Source organism: Triturus cristatus, chromosome 5_2, assembly GCF_964204655.1.
Source record: "Triturus cristatus chromosome 5_2, aTriCri1.1, whole genome shotgun sequence".
Classification (NCBI taxonomy): Eukaryota; Metazoa; Chordata; class Amphibia; order Caudata; family Salamandridae; genus Triturus; species Triturus cristatus.
The window spans coordinates 909,963,310-909,984,027 of record NC_140588.1 but is presented as its reverse complement, the minus strand read 5'-3'; the positions used below and the strand labels follow the sequence as shown (position 1 = coordinate 909,984,027).

The window sequence follows — 20,718 nt, the reverse complement described above, 5'->3', positions numbered from 1 at the left end:
GTGCATTAGGAATGTGGACCAACCCACAGAATGCATCATAAAAGGCCCACAGTCGTATTGCGATTTGATCGAGATCACGGTGGTATTTCCTGCGATATCAAGGGGTCAAATGTCAGGTTATGTCATTTTCTGTGACATCATTATTGTTTAAAAGCGAAAAAAAAGTTTTTGTGACAGACTATTGGCAAATATGGGTTGGATTGAATTGAATTATTAAAATCTATTTGACTAAACTGTAACAATGGCTATTTCGTTTACACTGTTAGTGTTGACCACTTTGGGTGTTGTTACTGTACACCCGCTCTCTACTTGCCTCGTTTATTATGGCTAGGACAAGGCACGAAGGAGTACTTTACCAGCATTAGTTAGTTGTTAAGACTTGAACGGCTAAGAGCAGGACTTGGACTGATAAATACTACGTAAGTAATCCAGGCATTCAGATGAAATGTGCAATAATTTGGGGTAACTCGCTTTCCCACACAACTGACCATTGAAGAGCAGACGAGGGTGGACAGGTACACTAGGCAGCGTGCGCCACACCTCTGCTATGGTTACAACCATTGGCTGGAAAGACGGACTGGTCCTAACCACGCCCCCTTCGCGCCAGCGCTGAATCCAAATATATCCGCCTGTGACAATCCCTCTGGAGCCTGCCATCTCAGCAGACATGACTCCGCCCTTCTCCCAAAACCAGCGTGCAGTTAGCCCCGCCCCTTTCCATCGGCGGGGTCCTCCCTCTAACTAGCCTTCAACAAATGCTAGTTAGCACGCGGATAACATGAGGAGGGCAGGGGCGGGCAATTGAAGCGATACCATCGCTACCACACACGCATGATGACGTTATAAACGGCGCCAGCCAATCAGAATGTAACGTCGCGTAGAGCGAGTCACAGGGAGTTCAGAGCTGCCGTGCTTGCTACAGGGAGGCGGAGGAGGGGGGCGGCGAGGAACATTATGAAAGAACCGGGCCAGAGCACTTCCGGTGGGTGACGGCACCGCTAGTGCCTGCACACACAGTACATATGTTCTTGTAGTCACAGACCATCTGTCTTACACAGGGGATGATGATACAAGTCAATCTGTTCACCCGGCATCAGGAGTTGTCTAACACGGCTCCCATAATGCATTGCAACCGGAAACGTAGCCATCTTTGAGGCTCTATTGACAATAACAAGGGTCCTGCAGCAGTGGGGAGCTGGTTGAGTGTAGGCAGTGGCAGGGTGTAATTGTAATGACTGATGTTATGGGGGGATAAGTGAACGAGACACAGTAGGCTTCCTTGGCCCCCACGGGCCTATCTTACGCTGAGTAGGCTGGTTATCTCTGTGTGTGTTCATGTTTCCCACAGGTCTCTCTACCCCGCACCCCCCAGTACCGGAGGTCCGGCCTGAGGCCAGCGGCGCCTCCAAGAAGAGGAAGCTTAACAACAGTAGTGACAAGGAAGAGTGCGATCCCATCTCGTCTCCGCGACACACCGGATCCTCTGGTCCTCAGGCCAACCACATCCAGAAGAGGCTACGCTTTGAGGATTCGCTGGACTTTATCGGACTCGATGTGAAAATGGCAGAAGAGCCTTCTGTCGCCTCCTCTTCATGCGCCGCCCAGCAGCTGAAGAGCAAGAGCCTTCTCCTGTCCCCCGGTGGGCACCATGCCAATGGCCTCACCAAGTCTGCTACGGTCTCCAGCTTCGCCAGCAGCAAGCCTGGATCTGCCAAGAAGCTGGTGATAAAGAACTTCAAAGGTAAGACTGCTCCCAACAGGTGGATTGCGTGTCACTCACTTTTGCAAGCACACAGCAGTGCGGAAACCGCGGACTAATCAGTAGGTGATAAACGCAAACCTTGACACTTGCCCTCAAGCGAGCTACATGTTCTCTAACATATTCACCGACCACAACCTTTCATGACTTCAGCCTGTGAAAACATCTCTTCGGTAACACGTACGTGCATTACAAATCTGCACTGGCAGACGTGCGGTGTGGTTTAATCAAAATGTTATTGTAAAACAGTGGGCATGTTTACAACAGCGTTCTAAAACATTTTATTTTATGGCTCTTTGCACATTATACATTTAAAATACATTTTAACAATCGCTTAATTAACTTTGTACTTTACATAAGCAACATGTAACAAAGGGTAAACAGCGATACATATTCTACCTGCAGTGGTTGTCAACTGTTAATGTGTTTACACCTTCTAGGCGCGCCCCCCCATTTAAACTTGAAGGCTAGAAGGTAATTTGAAGCACAGGGTGGTGTATTGGAGTTCATGTGGCGTGGTGACTGATAATTAGCACTTTGTATAATGTTTTCTTGAGTTTAATGGGAAAATGGAGCCATACTTTAAACTGCTGATATCTATTCAGTTTAAGTCCTGTACTCTTGACACAATCCTACGTTCTACCCGCACATTCCCATTACCGTTAAGTAGTGGAAAGCTATACATTGTCATTTAGTGCAAACATAATTAATCGGATTTGTGTGCACATTTTTGTGTTAAAGTGGTAGCTAGCACATAAGATTGTATTATCTGACCCACTGTTAAACATCCTGTTTGCATTTAAGCTTGACAGACATCTGAATTAGCTTCATTGGTGCAAACAACTATTTTACTGACCATATCGGTATCTCGCATCTTTACTCACAAAAGGCTCGATGCCCATTGGAATGACTCTAACCTGAAGTTTAGGATAACCTGCATACTCTTGCATCTTTATTAAAACTGTATCAGTGGCAGTACTTTCAAGTTGCTGCTGACATCGACCGCGCAGCGCATTACTCTTTGGGAAATAATCTTTTTAAAGCTAATCTATAATCTCATTTCTGTAGTGGGGTGTGGAAAAGTGCAGTTTTGGATGTTTCTTCATAAACAAATGAAACATTGTACTGCAACAATGCATGTATTGTTGTGGTGGATGTTGAAGATCCCGAGCCATACTATAATAATACTTTACTGGATGAATTGTAGCAGAGTTCCTGCGTTATTCTTTATCATTCGGGCTGTTAATCTTAATGTAGATACTGTATATAGGAGGCCATTGTATATGACCCATTTAACCATCTTTTTGATTTTTAGAAAGTTATTAAGTTTTGTGTTTGCAATGAGTTCTTTGCTCTCAGTTGGTATTAAGGTATCCCCTGGGCTGCTCAACCATACTGTAATTTAGAAATCCTCTGGATGATGCTTGGACTATACATGGCCTAAGTAGGTTGATGGAAAAATACTGTTGGAACAAAATGTGACACAAATACTAGAATTTATGAACAGGAGACTTGGCTACCTGGGTCCACGCTTACTTTTAATGGTACAAAGCTGTGCGAGGCCCAATTTATTAAAAAAAATATATATATATTTTTATTACACCAACCCAAAATAATAGCAGTACATCAGTGACACAGATAACAAAGGTGATTTTTTTTACCAGTTGTTTACATTTTTATCTTATTGTTGTCTGCAGAGGTATTACCATAAGGATATCGTACTCAGCTCACAGGTTCAAACCTCCCTCACAGCCCCCGGAAGCCCCGCCATTGATCCCAGATTTTTTCTCTCTCATTATTTAGTACATCCTTCTACTTTGATATACTGTACGCTCCGCTAGCCAGCACCAGTCCATGTCGGTCTGCCAGTCCCTTACTTGTGGGAGTGCCCTTGTCCCCCAGCACCTGTCCAGGTTACGCTTAGCCACCACGCCTGCCTGAGCCAGCCATATTGTGGTGTATCTAGGCCAGTCCTCTTCCCCAGTTATCCACAGTAGGAACCATTGTGGCTCCATAGGGATCGTCAGCCCAGTTACCTGCAGCGTAATGTCTCTGCCTCAATATTTCTGAGTTTCGTGACCCTCCCAGATGTGATGGAAAGTACACTCCTCCTGACAGCACCCCCTATAGGGCTGAGTCTGCCTTGCCTAGTCGGTGCAACAGTCCGCGGGAATAGTATACTCTATAGATGGTCATCAATTGAATTAGGTGTAAACAAAAGCTTATTGCAACTTCCCTAGGGCTCTGGAGGGCCTCCACCCCAACTGAATCCTCCATTGTGCCTATGTCCCGTTTCCACACTGATCGCAACCATCCCATGGAATACAATGCATTATTCACTAGTTTTTTTTATATATTAATGAGAGAACCTGCTTTACTAGGGGATCTGTCAACAATCTGTCCTCTCGAGGGGATGCTTCCGCCATATCCTCCCCTTCCTTGATGTGTCTCCGTTACGCGTGGCCCAGCTGCAGGTAGTGCAGCCACTCTCCCGGGCCTATCTCATATTCTTGTTGGAGGACCTGAAATGTCGCAAGGGCCCGACCTCTCCCCACATCTCCCAATTTTTTCAACCCTGGTAGTTACCATTTGGTGAAGCCCATTAACTTGCTCACCTCCGCCAATTGGTCCTCCGTCCACAGGCGGGTCATCTGTTAGTCTGTCTTTCCAGCCCAGGTATTTCACCCCTCCCTATTTTGGTCACTGTTTGTGTATGTGTCGGCAGGTCCTTGGTTCCCTTTCTACCGTAAAGCAGAGAGCTCTACCCCCTGTTTCCCATATTTAATCTGTCTACACCATATGCCGGCTCCATCCGATCACTAAATGGCCAGACATTCACCGCAACCAGCTGAGAACCCCAATAGTATAATTTCACATCTGGGATCGCCAGCCCCCATCATAGGCCCCTTTGCAGCTTAGAGAGCACTATTCGTGAGGCCCTTCCATTCCACAGCAGGGAGAGTGTAGTTCTGCCTCTGTTAAGTCAAAGAATTGCGTTGGAATCCAGTATGGGATATTCCGCAAGACATACAGCCGCAGTGGGAGTGTAATCATTTTGAATAGTGCCGCTCGGCCCATCAAGGTCAGTGGCAGTACCTTCCATCTTTGGGCATCCCGCCAAAATCTGGTCAACTGGGGTAACAGGTTCTGGTCATAAAAACTTTGCAGATTTCTCGTTATATGTATCCCCAGATACTTGAACCCCACTAACTCCACCGGTACTTCGCATCTGGAGGTTAATTGGGGGATGCCCTCTGCCAACGGGAACAGTAAGAACTTATCTCAATTAGTGCGATAGCCAGAGAAATCACCCAAAATGCGGAATATTTGCAGAATTCCATCTACTGATTGCCGCAGACATTGTACATACAGCAGGAGATCATCCGCATACAGGGATATACGATCTTCACACTCATCACCTATTGGGATACCCCCATATTAGTGGGTCTTGAAGGATCCATGCCACCAACGGCTCAAGTGCCAGAGCAAATTAAATCGGGGATAGAGGACATCCCTGCCTTGTCCCTTTCTGTAGGAGGAATTCTCTGGGAGGCCCAATTTAAAGTCCGCTGACGTCTGACAGGAGGCCCAATGACATTGGTTTCTACAAAAATTGTCAAATCACAAGTGTATAAAGAAAATGTGAACGGCTGTTAGTAACTCTATTATATCTTGATCTCAATACTGTTAATTATGATCTAGTATTGGTAGTAAAATGTATATGTGGATTGGGCTCTCAAGCAACAAAATAAGGAATAGGTTCCATGATTCCATGACTGTGTCTGTGTGCGATTCATGCCCGATCATGGGTTGGACGTATTTAGTAATTATTGCAAGGAAAATAATTTAAAAATAAGGTGTGACAAAAAAATGAGCTGAGGAGCTTTTGCATACAAATGTCTGGGAATAACGTTTTCACATAACTTGCATTGGAACTCTCATTTAAACTGGTTAAAAGTTAGAGCATTTACTTCTGGGGGGTTGAAGGAGTTTGCCAGAGAATTCGGCTGCCCTTCCCTATCCCTGGTGATTGCAGCCTTCAAAAGTATAGTATCTCCTCAATTGTTGTTTGATACAGAGGTCCTAAGTCTAGGTTTGCGGCATGACGGTAATAAAATGGAAGGAAAATGCTTGCAAAATCTTTTAGGCCTTCCACCGTCGTCGAGTTAACAAGCCATTCGTTTAGAACTTGGCTTAACCTTGTGGAATCATATTTCCGCTATTATCACATTACGATTTTGGCTGAGATTGCAAGCATGTTAAATAGATGTCCCAATTTTGCATGAAAGAAATATGCCATTGTGAATTGCGTAGGGCAAGAGATACTAGATGTTGGTTAAAGGATGTGGACTCCTCGTTAAATCTATTTAATTTCGGTAGTGCGGTATCTCAATTAAAGTACAAACCAAGCTAACGGAAAATGCCTCTACGAAGTCCAGAGATAAGGATTTGAGTTAAATAAATACAAAAAGCTCGGCTCTGTACTTACTAAATTCGTGGCAGAAAGCAACACACTTTCTGTATCGTTTGGACATTTCAAACCCAATCTGGCCTACAGAGATTTTTAATTTTCGGGCAGGGTTAAATCCTGGCTTCTCTTCCTCCCTGTGATGTGGGGTTTGATGGATGCAGAACATTTATGTGGGTTAATGCTAAATGTTCCAGTATGGATATTTTAATAGATTGTAATTATTTAGTTAATTTTATGCGACAGTATATAAACCTATTGTATGACATGCGATTTTTAGATGTTGCTAGTGCAATTGGGAGATTTTTAGAAGCTGTAAGCAAGTGAAATAAATAGGGGGTTGGAATGGTTTACATTAAGAACTGCTTTTTTCGTAAGTATTTGGGTGTTTGATAAATGTATTTTATGAGTAATTTTTAGTATGTCGTTATATATTTATAATTCCTGTGTACAATTATATAGGCGTATTTTAATTGAGTGTGTTTAGTACTTGATCACTGTAGGTTGCTGTATGTCAGTTACATTTTGGTTTACTGGACTACGATCCAAATAAACATGATATTTTTCCCTCTTGGGTCTGTCCAACTTAAAAACGAGTTGTATGTTCATCTCTTTAAAGATTAAGTCACGATAAAGTAAATATTAATTTCTCCTCCCAGAACTCTGCTTCCCATCCAATTACAATTTTGTGTCTCGTTTCCGTCTTGATTATTTACTTTGACCCCGTACAGTATTCTGCAGTCGTTATTTCTGTTTGTGCTATACAAATACATGCATACATACATGCAAGTTTTATGGAATTGGTTAATCAACGACCTTAAACAGGTGTTTGCAAAACTATGTTCTGGGGAGTACTATGCACGGATGTTGGGAGTGCTTATTGGAATTGGCAAATACCAATTATTCTTTTTGTCTTCGTAACTGGGAGATAACGTTGAGGCTGTTCGTTGGGATACAGCAACAGTCTACTGCTAAGTGTCTGTTTTTAAACCTTGCTTGTCTTTATTCTTTTAGCAGGTTCTTACGTGAAAGTTGATTGTGATAAACGTATACATGTAATGAGCACACTTTTAATCGTAGATCATTCCTGCAGTTACCATCTAAGCTGGTAACTGGCACTCATGAATGGTATGTCTGCTTTTCTCAATAAAGAACAACGTTCAACACTTGTTTTTCACATGCTGAGTGAACCCATTGGTCATTACACCCTTAAGGAGGATAGCTGGTTCTGTTCAGTGCAGAAAGTGATACATTCTGATATCATGTCATACTGCTATTCAAAATGCTACGGCTAATAAGTCTTGTTTTTGTAGTAGGTCTCCTCTTTTGTCTCCTTGGCCTGCACCCTCCATTACAGTGCAATTTTGTTTCCTGGCACGTCTGATGTCGACTTCAGTCGACCACGAATAAGCTTAAAGTAAAATGTATTTATACTGGTCAGAATAGATAGGCTACCGACTGTCTGTTTTGGAAACAAAAACAATGGTATACTGTGTAATGTGCTCCATATACAGACATTTTGCATGGATTTAAAAGACCTGCAACTGGGTCGTAATGGATTATTTAAGGTTTGAAGAATTGAAAACTCACTGTGGGTTAGCACAGGGTCAAATCTGGTAAAAACTGATGATTTGTTGAACATTGAAAGAGGTGTATGACTTACTGAGTTTTCGGTAAGGACTTTTCTTTTGCTGCCCCTTCTCAGTTCTCCCTCTGCTGGAATACCACTAAATAACTGTTTGTAAAACTTACATCTGTAGCAAATGTTCATGCATAAAACTGCCTTTTTTAATGCTTAAAGAGCGACCCCCTGGTAGGTTAGAGTTACTGGGCCAGGGAAAAATAGCAATAGAAACAACAACCCCTGACTAATATTCAATTCTACTTCTGATAATACATCTCAAAAATATATATACATATGTACAGCTCGGAGTGATTTTGTCGTCTTTTATTCTTTCAACACATTTGTACATCCCTATAATCGGGCATTACATCCTGAATGTATCAAACATAAGTCTCATGAGAAACAGAAATTATTTTTATGTTTATTTGTATAAAAAATAAAGTAAGCTCATCCTCTCACACACATACCCCATGCTCACTAATTCCTCCAATCAAACACTCATCATCATATGTTTTTCCTGTTGACAAAAAGGGTCTTGATACTATCTCAAAATCGCTATTACTCTATACATTGATATAGTACAATATAGACATTATTCATTTGATAAGTTTCATTTTTAGATATTATAGAATTCTGTTCATCCAATTCTTTTTTTACTGTGGTGTATTGCAATAATATCAACTCGCATTATTGCGTGAAACATCTTCATCAGGACTGCCACATTTTTATAGAGCTCACTCTGTAGTCGAGTGACCAGTGAGAAATGGAATCTGTTACTTAAAGGTTTTGCAATGTAAAAAGCTTAATTATTAGTTTCAGTATGATCCAAGGGATTCTTGCCCAGACCAAAATAATGTTGCTGCCAGCTTTCCTATCAAATGTTCATTAAGAGGGAAAGACAGTCACTCGTGGTTTGAAATGGAATACCTTGTATTTGTGGGCTATGAATTAGACTGCTTAATATAGTCTCTCCCACCGTGGTCAGTCTTTCAGTCAGTTTGCAACAAGCAACTCAAGCCATACCTATGTGTATGTATTAGTGTTATGCATTAGCAGAAGTAGAATTGAATGGTAGACGGGGGTTACATGCAAGGGTTGAGTTAGTGTAACAACTGTTGTTTTTTCCCAGTCATTCCTAAGGAGTGTTGATTTGCCCGGAATCACAGGATTTTGAGTGTTATTGCCGAGACTCGAACCCTGTTCCCCAGATTTGAGATAGATCGCCCTAGCCGCTAGGCCACATTCTAAACTTTCCTTCACAGTAATCGGTCTTGGAGGCTGATATAAGTTTTGGACACTTGCTGGAGATTGGTGAAGCAGATGTTTTCCACTGGGATATTGGTGCACATTTTTCTGTGAAGGTGGGACTGTGAAATATGGTTACACCAATTGCAAGCATAGAGTGCCAAATTTGAGCAAATACATTCTTTTACTAGTAGCTCTTGTACTGTCGCCGTACACATGATGAAACTTTCATCATTTTGAACTAACTGCAAACTCCTTGAGTTCTACAAAGACGATCAGAGAGTTTAGTTTGTAAATACTCACATTATAGCACCACATTAATTCTTGTTAACACTGGATGTTATATTGATTACACAATGGAGCTTCCAAAGACTGGTCTTTAAATTTGTCCTCGACTTTGGCTAAAAGCGAGCTGTTCCCTTCAGAATGATTTATTTTATTCATTCTCTGTAATATGATGTGTGAAAGAAGGGATATCGAGTAAGAAGAAAAGTGTCCTTCCTCTAGCTTACAGGTAGTAGACGCGTTGTGAGCTTTGAGCAGGAGCCATCTGTTTTCCATACAGATTCCATTACACCAGGGCATTTCTGTAGATATAATGCATACACCAGTGTATACAGAATTTAATTTTCTTGACTATTTAAATCTCATTTTGATTGCTCCCCCCCCCCTCCCCCTTTAAACGTTTACTTTGTGATAACTGGTGTGAAAGAATGTGGTCTAAATATATTTGCATATCCAAGATTATTGTTGATTGAGCCATAATGCTTATGTCTAAGTGTGCATAAGGGAAACTAATTGGTCTTCCTTGAAGAATATTCCGGATTTTACTCCTGTGATCTTTTTTTACCAAAGAACAAGCTTGCGCTGAGCAAAATTAAAGTTATTGGGATGCGTAGATGGAGAGAGGTTGTTTGCACCCAACATGTATATTCTACATTGTTATTGTATTTTAATTTAAAAAAAGAAAAGATTTATTGGCATTTAGAAGAAAGAATAAGAACATAACGAGAGGCAGTGTACCTCTTCATATCGTGTGAGTAAATCATCACATTTTACACGGGATGAAACCAGTAATAACGGTCCACAAGTGTTCAAAAGCCCAAACCACAAAAGGCCGTATAATGGCTAATTTGTCAATCAAGGTTGCTTGTGGTGGAAGTCCTAATTGCCATCATTACGTTCGAACAAGTTGATATGTACCCATGGGCACTGGAGGGGACGCGAGATTGTTTGTCAAAATCCTTTAATGAGAAATTTGTTTTGTAAGGAAGTACCTCAAATGTATTAATAAGTATCTAATTGGTAATTGAATGTGCATGTGACCACCTTGCATTTGGTAATTCTTATGAGATCAGTTAACCATGAATCGTATTTTAGTTGAGTTGATTGTTTCTTAGCCACCGCTACAGATGTCTCCATCCTTTGTTTTTTGTTATTAGTAAGATATCAGCTGTGTCATGTAATGTGGCCAGGTTAACTGATAGCCACATGACCCGTTTATTAGTGTGAGATAATTGTTCACCGATGCATGTCCTATAAGTCTTCAGCTCCATAGAATGTATAATAGAGTGCAGCCCTCCTCCTAAGACCATCTCCAACAATTTGAGTGATTAAGCACACCTGCTCCATACAGCTTATGCGGTGTGCAGGACCAACCGTGTAATACTTTGAAATATAAAAATTGTAATCGCGCCCCTCTGATGTCCGTTATGGTGCAGTCCTAATAAAGACCATTTTTCTGAAGGATGTTGTCTTCTTAAAGTAGTTAGCCATATAACTGTGGAGGTAGTTTGTGTGGATTTGGGATGCATCTCTTCCGTGACTGTACCATAAGTTGCAAATGCCATGCCAAGGTATTGTCCACATATTCTGAAATATTGCAGAATAGAAGTAGATGGTGCCAAAACCACTGGGGACGAGTCTAAACAACGTCTTGGGCAATGTCGTGGTAAAAAGTGGTATACAAAATAGTGATGGATGGCATGCTTGAATGAATCTCTGGCACTATTAATTTCTCTGGGCGGCACACCAGTCCATTATTTTGCACACCATGACACCTGAGTTTGGTCTCAGCCATATACAAATCTGTCTTGACTCTGCTCCAGTGGGAACAGTCCTTTCTGAACTGTGAAAACCGATGGATTAGGATGCAGCTTGAGTGATAGCCAGTGGCTGAGATTAATTCAAGCATTCCACCCATCATCCTATTGTTTTTGCATTTGACGCCCTAAGTGTGCTAGGTATGCCCAGACGTTTTACCATTGGAACTAAGCAATACCTGGCCGAAGAGCCCTAATAAGGGCGAAACCGTTCCGGACTTGCTTGTGTTTCAGTTCATGGAGAACCTGGCTTGGCAGTTTGGGATGGACTGTTCCCATGAGGAGCAGCGTTAAGACTGATTTTCATATGGCTGAGTCCTAACAGGTGGTATGTTGAGCGAAAAACAATGGATTGGGATGCGACCCGAGTGACTGCCAGTCGCTGAGATTAATTCAAGCATTTCATCCATCACCTGTTTTTGTAGTTGGTGGTAGTGCCGAATCTTCACATTTAGGTAGTATGCACTTTGATTAAATAGAAAAAATTTCACTGTAGTGTTAAGTCCAATATGATTTAAAAATAAGATTGTTTGCAGTGTCGCACAATTATGCCTTAGAAATAGTTAGTTGTTATGATGACTGTAGAGAAATGTAGTAATTGGCGTATTATCAGATTTTTATTTACTGTAATAATTGTATGAATTTTTCTGGATGCTCTTTCTGTCCACTGTAATCATATTATGAATAATAAGGTTCTCTGTGGATGCAGCCATCGCAACATGTATATACATCTACAACATAGACAGTAGGCATCGAAATATTCTGCATTCATTTTGTACCAAGGTGAGATACATATCATTTCCAGTTATGGTATCTACAGAGCTACCCCAGTCCTACTTCAATTTAGAAAAGAGTTGACGACACACATCTTTGAATTTTAAATTATGTTGAAATAACTGATACATCCCACTCGAGCTTCTCCCGCAGGCACTTTATGACTCCATCATTGACTTCAACCGTGTATAGAGAGCTCTGCAGCCGATGTCCAAGTTCATGCTATACAATACGTGTGTGTGTGTGGCGGACACTTGTCTGCACAACAACTATGGAGAAAATGCATTAAAATCCATGGAGCCATAGGAAATCTCAAAATTCTATTTTGAATAACTTTGGCGCCGGTTGATAAATCCTCGCGATATTTTCAAAACTAATGGGGCGCTCCGCTCCTATCCTGAAAGTCTCGGGGTTATTCGTCAAGCGGGGGCCGAGAAAAAAGGGGGGGGTCCCAAAACGCGTTTTCTCCATTAATTTTCCCATAGGACCTTTAGTCGAAGGTACAGCCCGAACGGCTGAACAGAATTACTTGAAATTTGGCAGAGCGGTAGTCCTCAGGTCAGGCATGTGCCTTTTGCATATATGGAGTCCATCTGTTCAGTAGTTCCTGAGAAAATTGCAGTTAAAAGTACATAAATACCTATAGCCGCGCACCGTGCGCGCACCCTTACGTGCGCGAGCGTAATTCTGATTGGTGGTTACATGTCAGTCAACGTTCGAATCGGTCGAAATCAGGAAGTGTCGGCCGCCATTTTGTTTGTTTTGGGTGCGACACTGAAAAAGAGAGGCGGCGAATGTGAAAAGGGGGCAGGGTAGAGAGTTCCTGACCCCCTAGCCTTTGTCAGGGGGTCCTTGAAGGACCCTGAAGGGTGAAAAAACATTTTATTTTTAAAAAATCGCTATAGTTAGGTGGACATTTCACTCGTAAAAAACCAATGAAATTCCCCCGTTATAGTTAGTTCAGATAACTATAACTCGCGCGCCCGCAATCCACTGCTGATGACTTCACATATTACATCACTCATAACCTGGTCAGTGGCATCACTCATGACATCATCCTTGTGATAGAGTGACGGTCGTGCGAGTTATAGTAATCTGAACTAACTATAACAGGGGAATTTCATTGGTTTTTTACGAGTGAAATGTCCACCTAACTAGAACATGTGTGAAACCGATGGTTTTTTAAGTGAATTTGCAAGGTTTTTAAAATGCTAATTCCTAACTAGAACGTGTGTGAAACCTATGGTTTTTAAGTGAATTTATATATATATATATATATATATAAATAGTGTGTATATACATTTATATGCATGAGCTGTTTTATGAAATGTTATATTTGGGTGTTTGCAAAACCATGTTCCGTGTAGGTCTATGTACTGATGTAGGAAGTGTTTATTGGGAATGGCAAATACCAATTATACTTTTTTTGTCTTAGTACCTGGGAGAGGAGGAGTTGAAGCCGTTTGCTGCGATACAGCAGTGGTCTGCTGCTAAATGGCTGTTTAAAACCATGTTTTTCAGTTAAACATTTTTGTAGCAGGTTCTTAAATTTAAGAGTTGATTGGGATAAACATTGGTAATGTGCCTATGTTGCAGTCCGTTCATGAATGGTGTGCCTGATTAATTTTTTTAAATGAAGAATAAAGTGGAACACTTGTTTTTCACATGGGTGAACACATTTGTCAGTATGCCACTTAGGAGGGTGGCATGTTTTGTGCACCACAGTGGAGGAAGGCATACAGTCTGATATCATGTCATTGTTTTCTGATGAGGTGCTGAGGCTAATAGCGGTGTTTTTGTAGTAGGCCCCTTTTGTTGTCTTCCCCATGCCTGCTCCCTCTGCATTATAGTGCAATTTTGTTACCTAACACGCGTAACCTTGAGTTAAATCCTATTTTTTTTTTTGTGTTCAATATAATAGAAAAGTACCCCCAAAGTGTATTTTCAATCAATCAGGGGTGTGTGAAGCGTACTACTCACACGTTAGGGTATCAAGGTGTGCCGTGAGATATCGAGGATTAGTCTGGCTGCAGCGGTCTGGAATTTGCGGAGGAGTTTTTTGTTTCTCCCGGCTTAAAGGGCATTGCCTTAGTCCAGTCTGCTGGTGATGAGGGCGTAAGTGGCTGCTTTCCTTAAGTCGGAGGGTATCCATTTGAATGTTTTACGTAGTATGCGAAGGGTGTGGAAGCATGCTGTGGAGACTGCATAAATCTGGTGATTCATAGTGAGCGATGAGTCCAGTATGATGCTGAGGTTGCGTGCATGGTCTGTCGGGGTGGGTGGGTTTCCGAGCCAGGGGGGGCCACCAAGTGTCGTCCCATGCAGAGGGTGGAGCGGAGGATGAGGACTTCTGTTTCTTCTGAGTTGAGTTTATTCGAGGTTGCGACTGCTTTCATCCCTTCTATTTTGGAAGCTAACACACTATTCGAGACGGCCATGTTGGTCGATGCCATCTTCTACCTCTTTGTAAACTTATTTTTGTCTCCATTTTTTTCCCCTTCAGTTTTGTTTCATTGCTGCAATCTGTAGCGGTTTAGCTCTTAATACTAATTATTCTCTAGGTACATCAGGACAGAACAGGGTGTTTTAAAAGTTAATATTCCTCTGTTATTTGAACACCTGCTTTATTCCCCTCTCCTTTTTTATGACCAAGAGACTTGATATGGTAGTTTACCTATGACTTTGTTAGAATGTCCATTGCTTACATTTGTTCAGATCATATTGTCTACAATCCAGTGTTTTTACATGTTGGATAAACTTGAGATTTAAACTCCATTCTGGAAAAACACTTGACCCGCCCATAAATTTGAGTACATTACCTTTTCTTATCCTAAAATCGCTTTGAAAAACATTCCACTAAGTGGTGTCCAAACTAATTTTGTGTATTCTAGAGCCAGGGGTGAGTTACATAACATACTGGTTTGAATGTGTGGGAAGGAAACGGTGGTTATGTGCAGTAGTTTGAAGTTTCTTGCCATAATGGTCCGATCAGTATGCCTTTTTAACTGTTACCGTTTTGCTGTTCATTGTTATGGATCAAACCGATTTTCTTTTTCATCTTTTGTGACTTTATAACAAGTTAAATTCTAGAGGAACAAGTAAGTTTTTTATGTAGTCATAGAAAATGAGTCCTTGGCTGTATAGTTATGTTACTTTGGGAAATAATGTTTAGTGTGCTTTGAAACCAAAAAAAAATGTTTATTCTCCTATCCTTTTCCTCATTCTGTCTTTTCCCAATGTTTTATTTTTTTTGGTTCGCAGTACCAATAAACTTTGCAACCTTCTGTTTTACATTTTTAAATACCTTTCTACTGAGTCTTTTTGTTCATGTGGGTTTAGCTGTAGCCGACACACATTTAACTTCCATATTTCCCTTGGCTGCTGTATGCCCCTGCCAGGCCTCGAAAAATCATTAAAATGTTAATAGACCTACTCCGCCTAAGTGTAATGTACTTGACCCATAAACTGATCTCATATTGTGTTATCCTAGGCAAGTATGTTATTTTATGAAGCCGCCCTTTTCTTTATTATCACAAATAGGAGTACCTTCAAATGTGAAAATTGAGCATATCTGCTGTACCAAAAAGCTCTTTTTTGTTAACTTCTTTAAATGTAATAGACTAAATGTGGTGTTCCATGTATAATAAAAACCAAGCCCACATATAGGGTACACATGACCCCTGACTTGCCTCCTTGTTCACTAATAGCATTGTCATCAGGGTGAGGGCAGGAATATTTCTTAGTTAATTTTTAAAAACGTAGTTTTAGTAAATGTTTTATTAGAGCATGATGTGGTCATTCACAGACAGCACATTTTCCATTGAAATGGCCACAAACGTTCCCGCTAACATGCAGTTTTACTGGTAAAACTACAGCGTACAAATAATGTTTGGAAATTGGGTTTTAGCAAAAATATTTATCATTTTCACATCACTAAGTAAAGTGTTCTGCTTTGTTTTCATCCTATTAAGATCTTTTTTTCACCTCGCAAAACATGCCTTCCAATTACTAAAATATATTTTGAAATATTTGTACAGTTTGCTTATTAGCTATTTTAATGTTATGTTAGATAAAAAGCTTGACATGTTACAGCCTTTCATTGTACACGCTTATCACAGCATGATTCACACAGTTCACTTGAGAAAATCCTCTAACTTCACAGTCAGAGAAAGAAAGGTAAATGTAGGAAGACAAACTGTCTTTTGACCTCTGGTTTTTGCTGTCCACTGCCGTTGATTCAGACAACTCTAGAGGATAACTATGCTATCTTGGAGAATCATATCTTGGAATCCCTGGATTTGGTTATTCCATTGAAGGAAATATAATCATGCTGGAAATCCTCGGCACCATGCTATAACGCCTCACTTAGGCTGTTAAAACAACCGTTTACAAAGAGAGAAAGGAGGTGGTGTAAAACGTACCATGAAGAGGATAAAAGAGCCATACCCAAATATATGATAGGAATTATAAAGGCCAAGGCTGAATTCTATGCCAGTGTCATTTTGGCTGCCCCTAACAGTACTAAGAAGGTGTTTGATATTAAAAGAAAATTGTTCAATCCAGACTGTCTTAAGTCCAGCTTTAGTGCCCTCACAACTTCTGTGTGACGACCTGGCAGTATTTTCCGTGGGAAAGATGAATAGAATTTTAGAAGGCATTAATTCCTCGAACTTGGGACATCTCTCCTTGGAAGTTCAGAGAGAGAGCCCGAATCCACCAATGCTAGGTGAGGTGTCTGAGACCCTCTCATGTAAATTTGACAATTTTGAACCCCTTTGAGGAGTGCTTTCACGCTTTGGCTCTGGCCACTCCATGGTGCTCACCATTGCATCCTATGCCAGTCAGAGTCTGGAAAGAATAGGCGGAAGTACTGTTTCCCCCTGCTCTGGCACATTTGTAGCCAATCCCTGCAATTCGGCCCAGTGCCAAAAAACAATTGTAACTCCTTTTCTGAAAACTCAGTCTTTGGATCCATCCAGTTGGAGTAATTGTACACCAATTTCCCTCCTGCCTTATCCGGCTAAAATTTTAAAATGCCATGTGAGCAAGTGTCACATGGCCCATAGGGACACTGTCGTTTTTCTCTGAGTTAGCATGAGTATTCTGCAACTTGCTTGCTGCTGTGTGCACAGTACTACACAACTTTATTTTTGCAATAATTTCTATGGCTGTTTTCACTCTCTGCAAGTTCCTGGGATTTTGACTGAACTTTGTGAACAAGGTCGAACAACAATGCCCCTTGTTATTTTGTTCTGGCCAGGCCTTAGCCCTTACACAAAACATACAGATGCAACTGTAGTTTGGACAACGTACTTTGGCCTTATTAGTATACACTAATAAGTAACACACACTTTGGGAGGGACCTTTCCAGGGAGAAGAGCGAGACAGCACCTATGATGTAGATCTACCATCTATAGGCTAAAGTATGGGGTCTGCTGACAAATCCCAGAGAAATTCTAATATATGACAATACTGCTTCTTAGCAAGGGGAGGGAGGTAGGCTCTATTGTCTTTTCATGATGACATCTCCATTCATGATATATGGACTAGCTACTATGTTGACTGTATTTGTACTATGCGTTTTCCTGCTTGTTGTGGCACGTATACTGCATGTTAAGGCACGTTAGTTCAAATAAATATTTTAAACAGTTTTGTGTCTCTGTCAGATCTTATTGTGGACAAGTACAAGAGTGCGAGCAAAAGGGTGTTCCTTGTTACCGTAGATTCCTGAGGGATCTGGGAGTGTTTTGTGTTCTGGGTTGTCTAATCATTTGTTTCTCTGTGTGTTTTTGGGCAGAATACCTGCAATATGGCGCACCAACGTTTGGTCTGGTACTTATTCACAAACCCCCTGAGTAGCGCTTGTGCCTGTCCACAATACCCTCTCACCGGTTTTCGGAGACATCCGTGGTGGGGGGGCTTAGCCTCCTATATCTGTATATTTAAAGGATTTTCAAGCTTGAATTTTAAAAGGTTTCTTGACCTTGTTTTGCGCTGCCGTTTTGTTGATTGCTTTCTTTTGTTAACCTGGCACAACTGGTCGCTATTGCAACACCTAACCGCGCGACGGTTACAACACACTTGACTAATCATGGAGTCCTCAATGCAGGGGCTACCTTTATTTTTGTGGTCGAGGTGGACCCAGCTTACCACTTCAAGATTTTCTATTCTTGGCTTACTTTTCCCGCGGTGGTTGGGAATGATTTGTTTCATGAATATACGAGAGCGAATGCTCCAGCAGCTTATCGCTCTTATGCATTACTTGAAGTTCCGTTGATGTCCTGGGAGCATACTATTTGTTTGAATGGCGCCCTTCCTCGCCGTCTCTCTTTTGTTCGTATGTGCCCCATATCTGTTGATGGGGCCACTTTGCCGGTTTTGGCTGGTTTTACACCGAATGCAAATGATCTGAATGTTACTGTCGCAGAGCTACGTCTGTTATATACACAATTGCTTTATATTCATAGAAGTGTTATATACAGTTTCCGTGAATTCACAAGAATTTACAGAAGTAGGCCAAGAAATAGTACTCCGAAAAAATGTGTGAACTCCATTTTAGCATGAGCAAATGTGCATGTGTAGATTTGCTCATGTGAAAATCTGAATGTTTCAAGTACATTTTTCCTCCAACCACTTTTTTCCCAACCCTGGAAGAGGTTTTACTTCTGCCACTGTCAGGAGTAAATTTCCATACTTTTTCAGTATGGGATAAGATTAGAAAAGAGTTGGAAGCACCCCATCTCCCTGCTCCCGGCGAAGGTCATCGAGAAGACCGTCAACAAACAACTGACCCGCTACCTCTAGGAGAACAGCATCCTGGACCCATCCCAGTCCGGGTTCTGCAGAAACCACAGCACCAAAACTGCCCTCATCGCCGCCACCGATGACATCAGGCCCTACTAGACAACGGAGAAACCGCGGCCCTCATCCTCCTGGACCTGTCAGCCGCCTTCGACACGGTCTGCCACCGCACACTACGAACACGCCCCCACGACGCCGAGATCCAAGAGAAGGCCCTGGACTGGACCACCTCCTTCCTCTCTGGCAGAATGCAGAGCGTCCGCGCCCCCCCCCCCCCCCTTTCGCTCCAAAGCAACCGAGATCATCTGCGGCGTACCCCAGGGCTCATCCCAACGCTGTTCAACATCTACATGGCACGGCTCGCCCACGTCGCCCGACTGCACGACCTCAACATCATCTCCTACGCAGATGACACCCAGCTGATCCTCTCCCTCACCAAGGACCCCCACACCGCCAAAACCAACCTCCACGAAGGAATGAAGGCCGTCGCTGAATGGATGAGGAACAGCCGACTGAAGCTGAACTTGAACAAGACAGAGGTCCTCATCCTCGGATCCACCCCTTCGGCCTGGGACGACTCCTGGTGGCCGACCGCACTGGTAACCGCTCCAACACCCGCCAACCACACACGCAACCTAGGGGTCATCCTCGACTCCACCCTCTTCATGACTAAGCAGGTCAACGCCGTCTCTTCCTCCTGCTTCAGCACCCTCCGCATGCTCCGCAAGATCTACAAGTGGATCCCCACTGAAACGAGAAGAACAGTCACCCAGGCCCTCGTCAGCAGCAGGTTGGACTACGGAAACGCCCTTTACGCAGGAGCCTTGGCCAAACTCCTGAAATGGCTTCAACGCATCCAGAACGCCTCCGCACGCTTGATCCTCGACATCCCTCACCGCAGTCAAATCACATCCCACCTGAGAGACCTGCACTGGCTCCCCGTCAGCAAGAGGATAACCATCACGCTCCTCACCCACGCCCACAAGGCACTCCACAACACCGGACCAGCATACCTCAACAGACGACTCAACTTCTACACCCCTACCTGCCAGCTCCGCTCCGCCGCCCTTGCCACAGTCCCCCGCATCCGAAGAGCGACCTCCGGTGGCAGATCGTTCTCTCACCTCGCCTCCAAGACCTGTAACACCCTCCCCATCCACCTACGGCAGACCCAAGGCCTACTGACCTTGAGAAGACTCCTCAAGACCTGGCTTTTCGAGCTTTAGCAGCATTCCCCACCCCCCAGCGCCTTGAGACCCTCACGGGTAAGTAGTGCGCTTTACAAATGCTATGATTGATTGATTGTGAAATCCCTTAATACATGCAAGTTTGTAGGTTTGCACAGACTCAAAGGGGCCCTACCTTCAGCCCCAGTATGTAGACCTGCAGAAATGTAGCAACATAAGGGAATTGCTAGCTGAGGTGCACATCTGTATTTATGCAAGTCAAACACTGCTAGGATGTTTTAAACAGTATATAATGCAATGTATGATTTATGAAACCAAAAAACTCAGTGTGTTATAAAAAAACCATAAGGGAATTGCTAGTATTCAAACCCTACTGTGGTACGAGCCCTGGCATAATTAAGGATGCTATATCAGAACTCTTATCTAACGAGATTGCTGGTGTAATTTGTCGCCGCATTACATGGCACTAAAAGGGACAAGTGGATTTTGTTACAGGACACGTAGATTTATGAAGCAACCTGCCCCATGGACAAGTAGATATTTTATTAATTTCCACACCCCTGGATGAGGCAGCCAAGTCTCAGTAGCCACTTCTTCAGTAGCAGTGGTCACTAGGTCTATGACGACTAAAATTGATGATGATATTCTTGCGGCTATTGCTGCGACAAAAGAGGGAATAGAGTTTCACCTAGGTTTCCCTTCATGTTAAACATACCACGTGTTGTCTGCTTCCATTTGCAACTATTCCATCCGTTGGG

At 42.4% G+C, this 20,718-nt stretch overlaps 1 protein-coding gene across 1 annotated transcript in view; it reads left to right on the top strand.

Annotated features, from left to right (window-relative positions):
• Positions 1-840: 840 nt before the first annotated feature.
• The window catches only part of CUL4B (cullin 4B), a 761,875-nt gene continuing 741,997 nt past the window's right edge, over positions 841-20,718 (top strand). The window contains exons 1-2 of the mRNA XM_085608106.1: positions 841-982; positions 1,349-1,741. Coding sequence (XP_085464232.1) covers positions 955-982; positions 1,349-1,741 — 421 coding nt within the window. The 5' untranslated portion in view covers positions 841-954. The remainder of the gene's footprint in view (positions 983-1,348; positions 1,742-20,718) is intronic.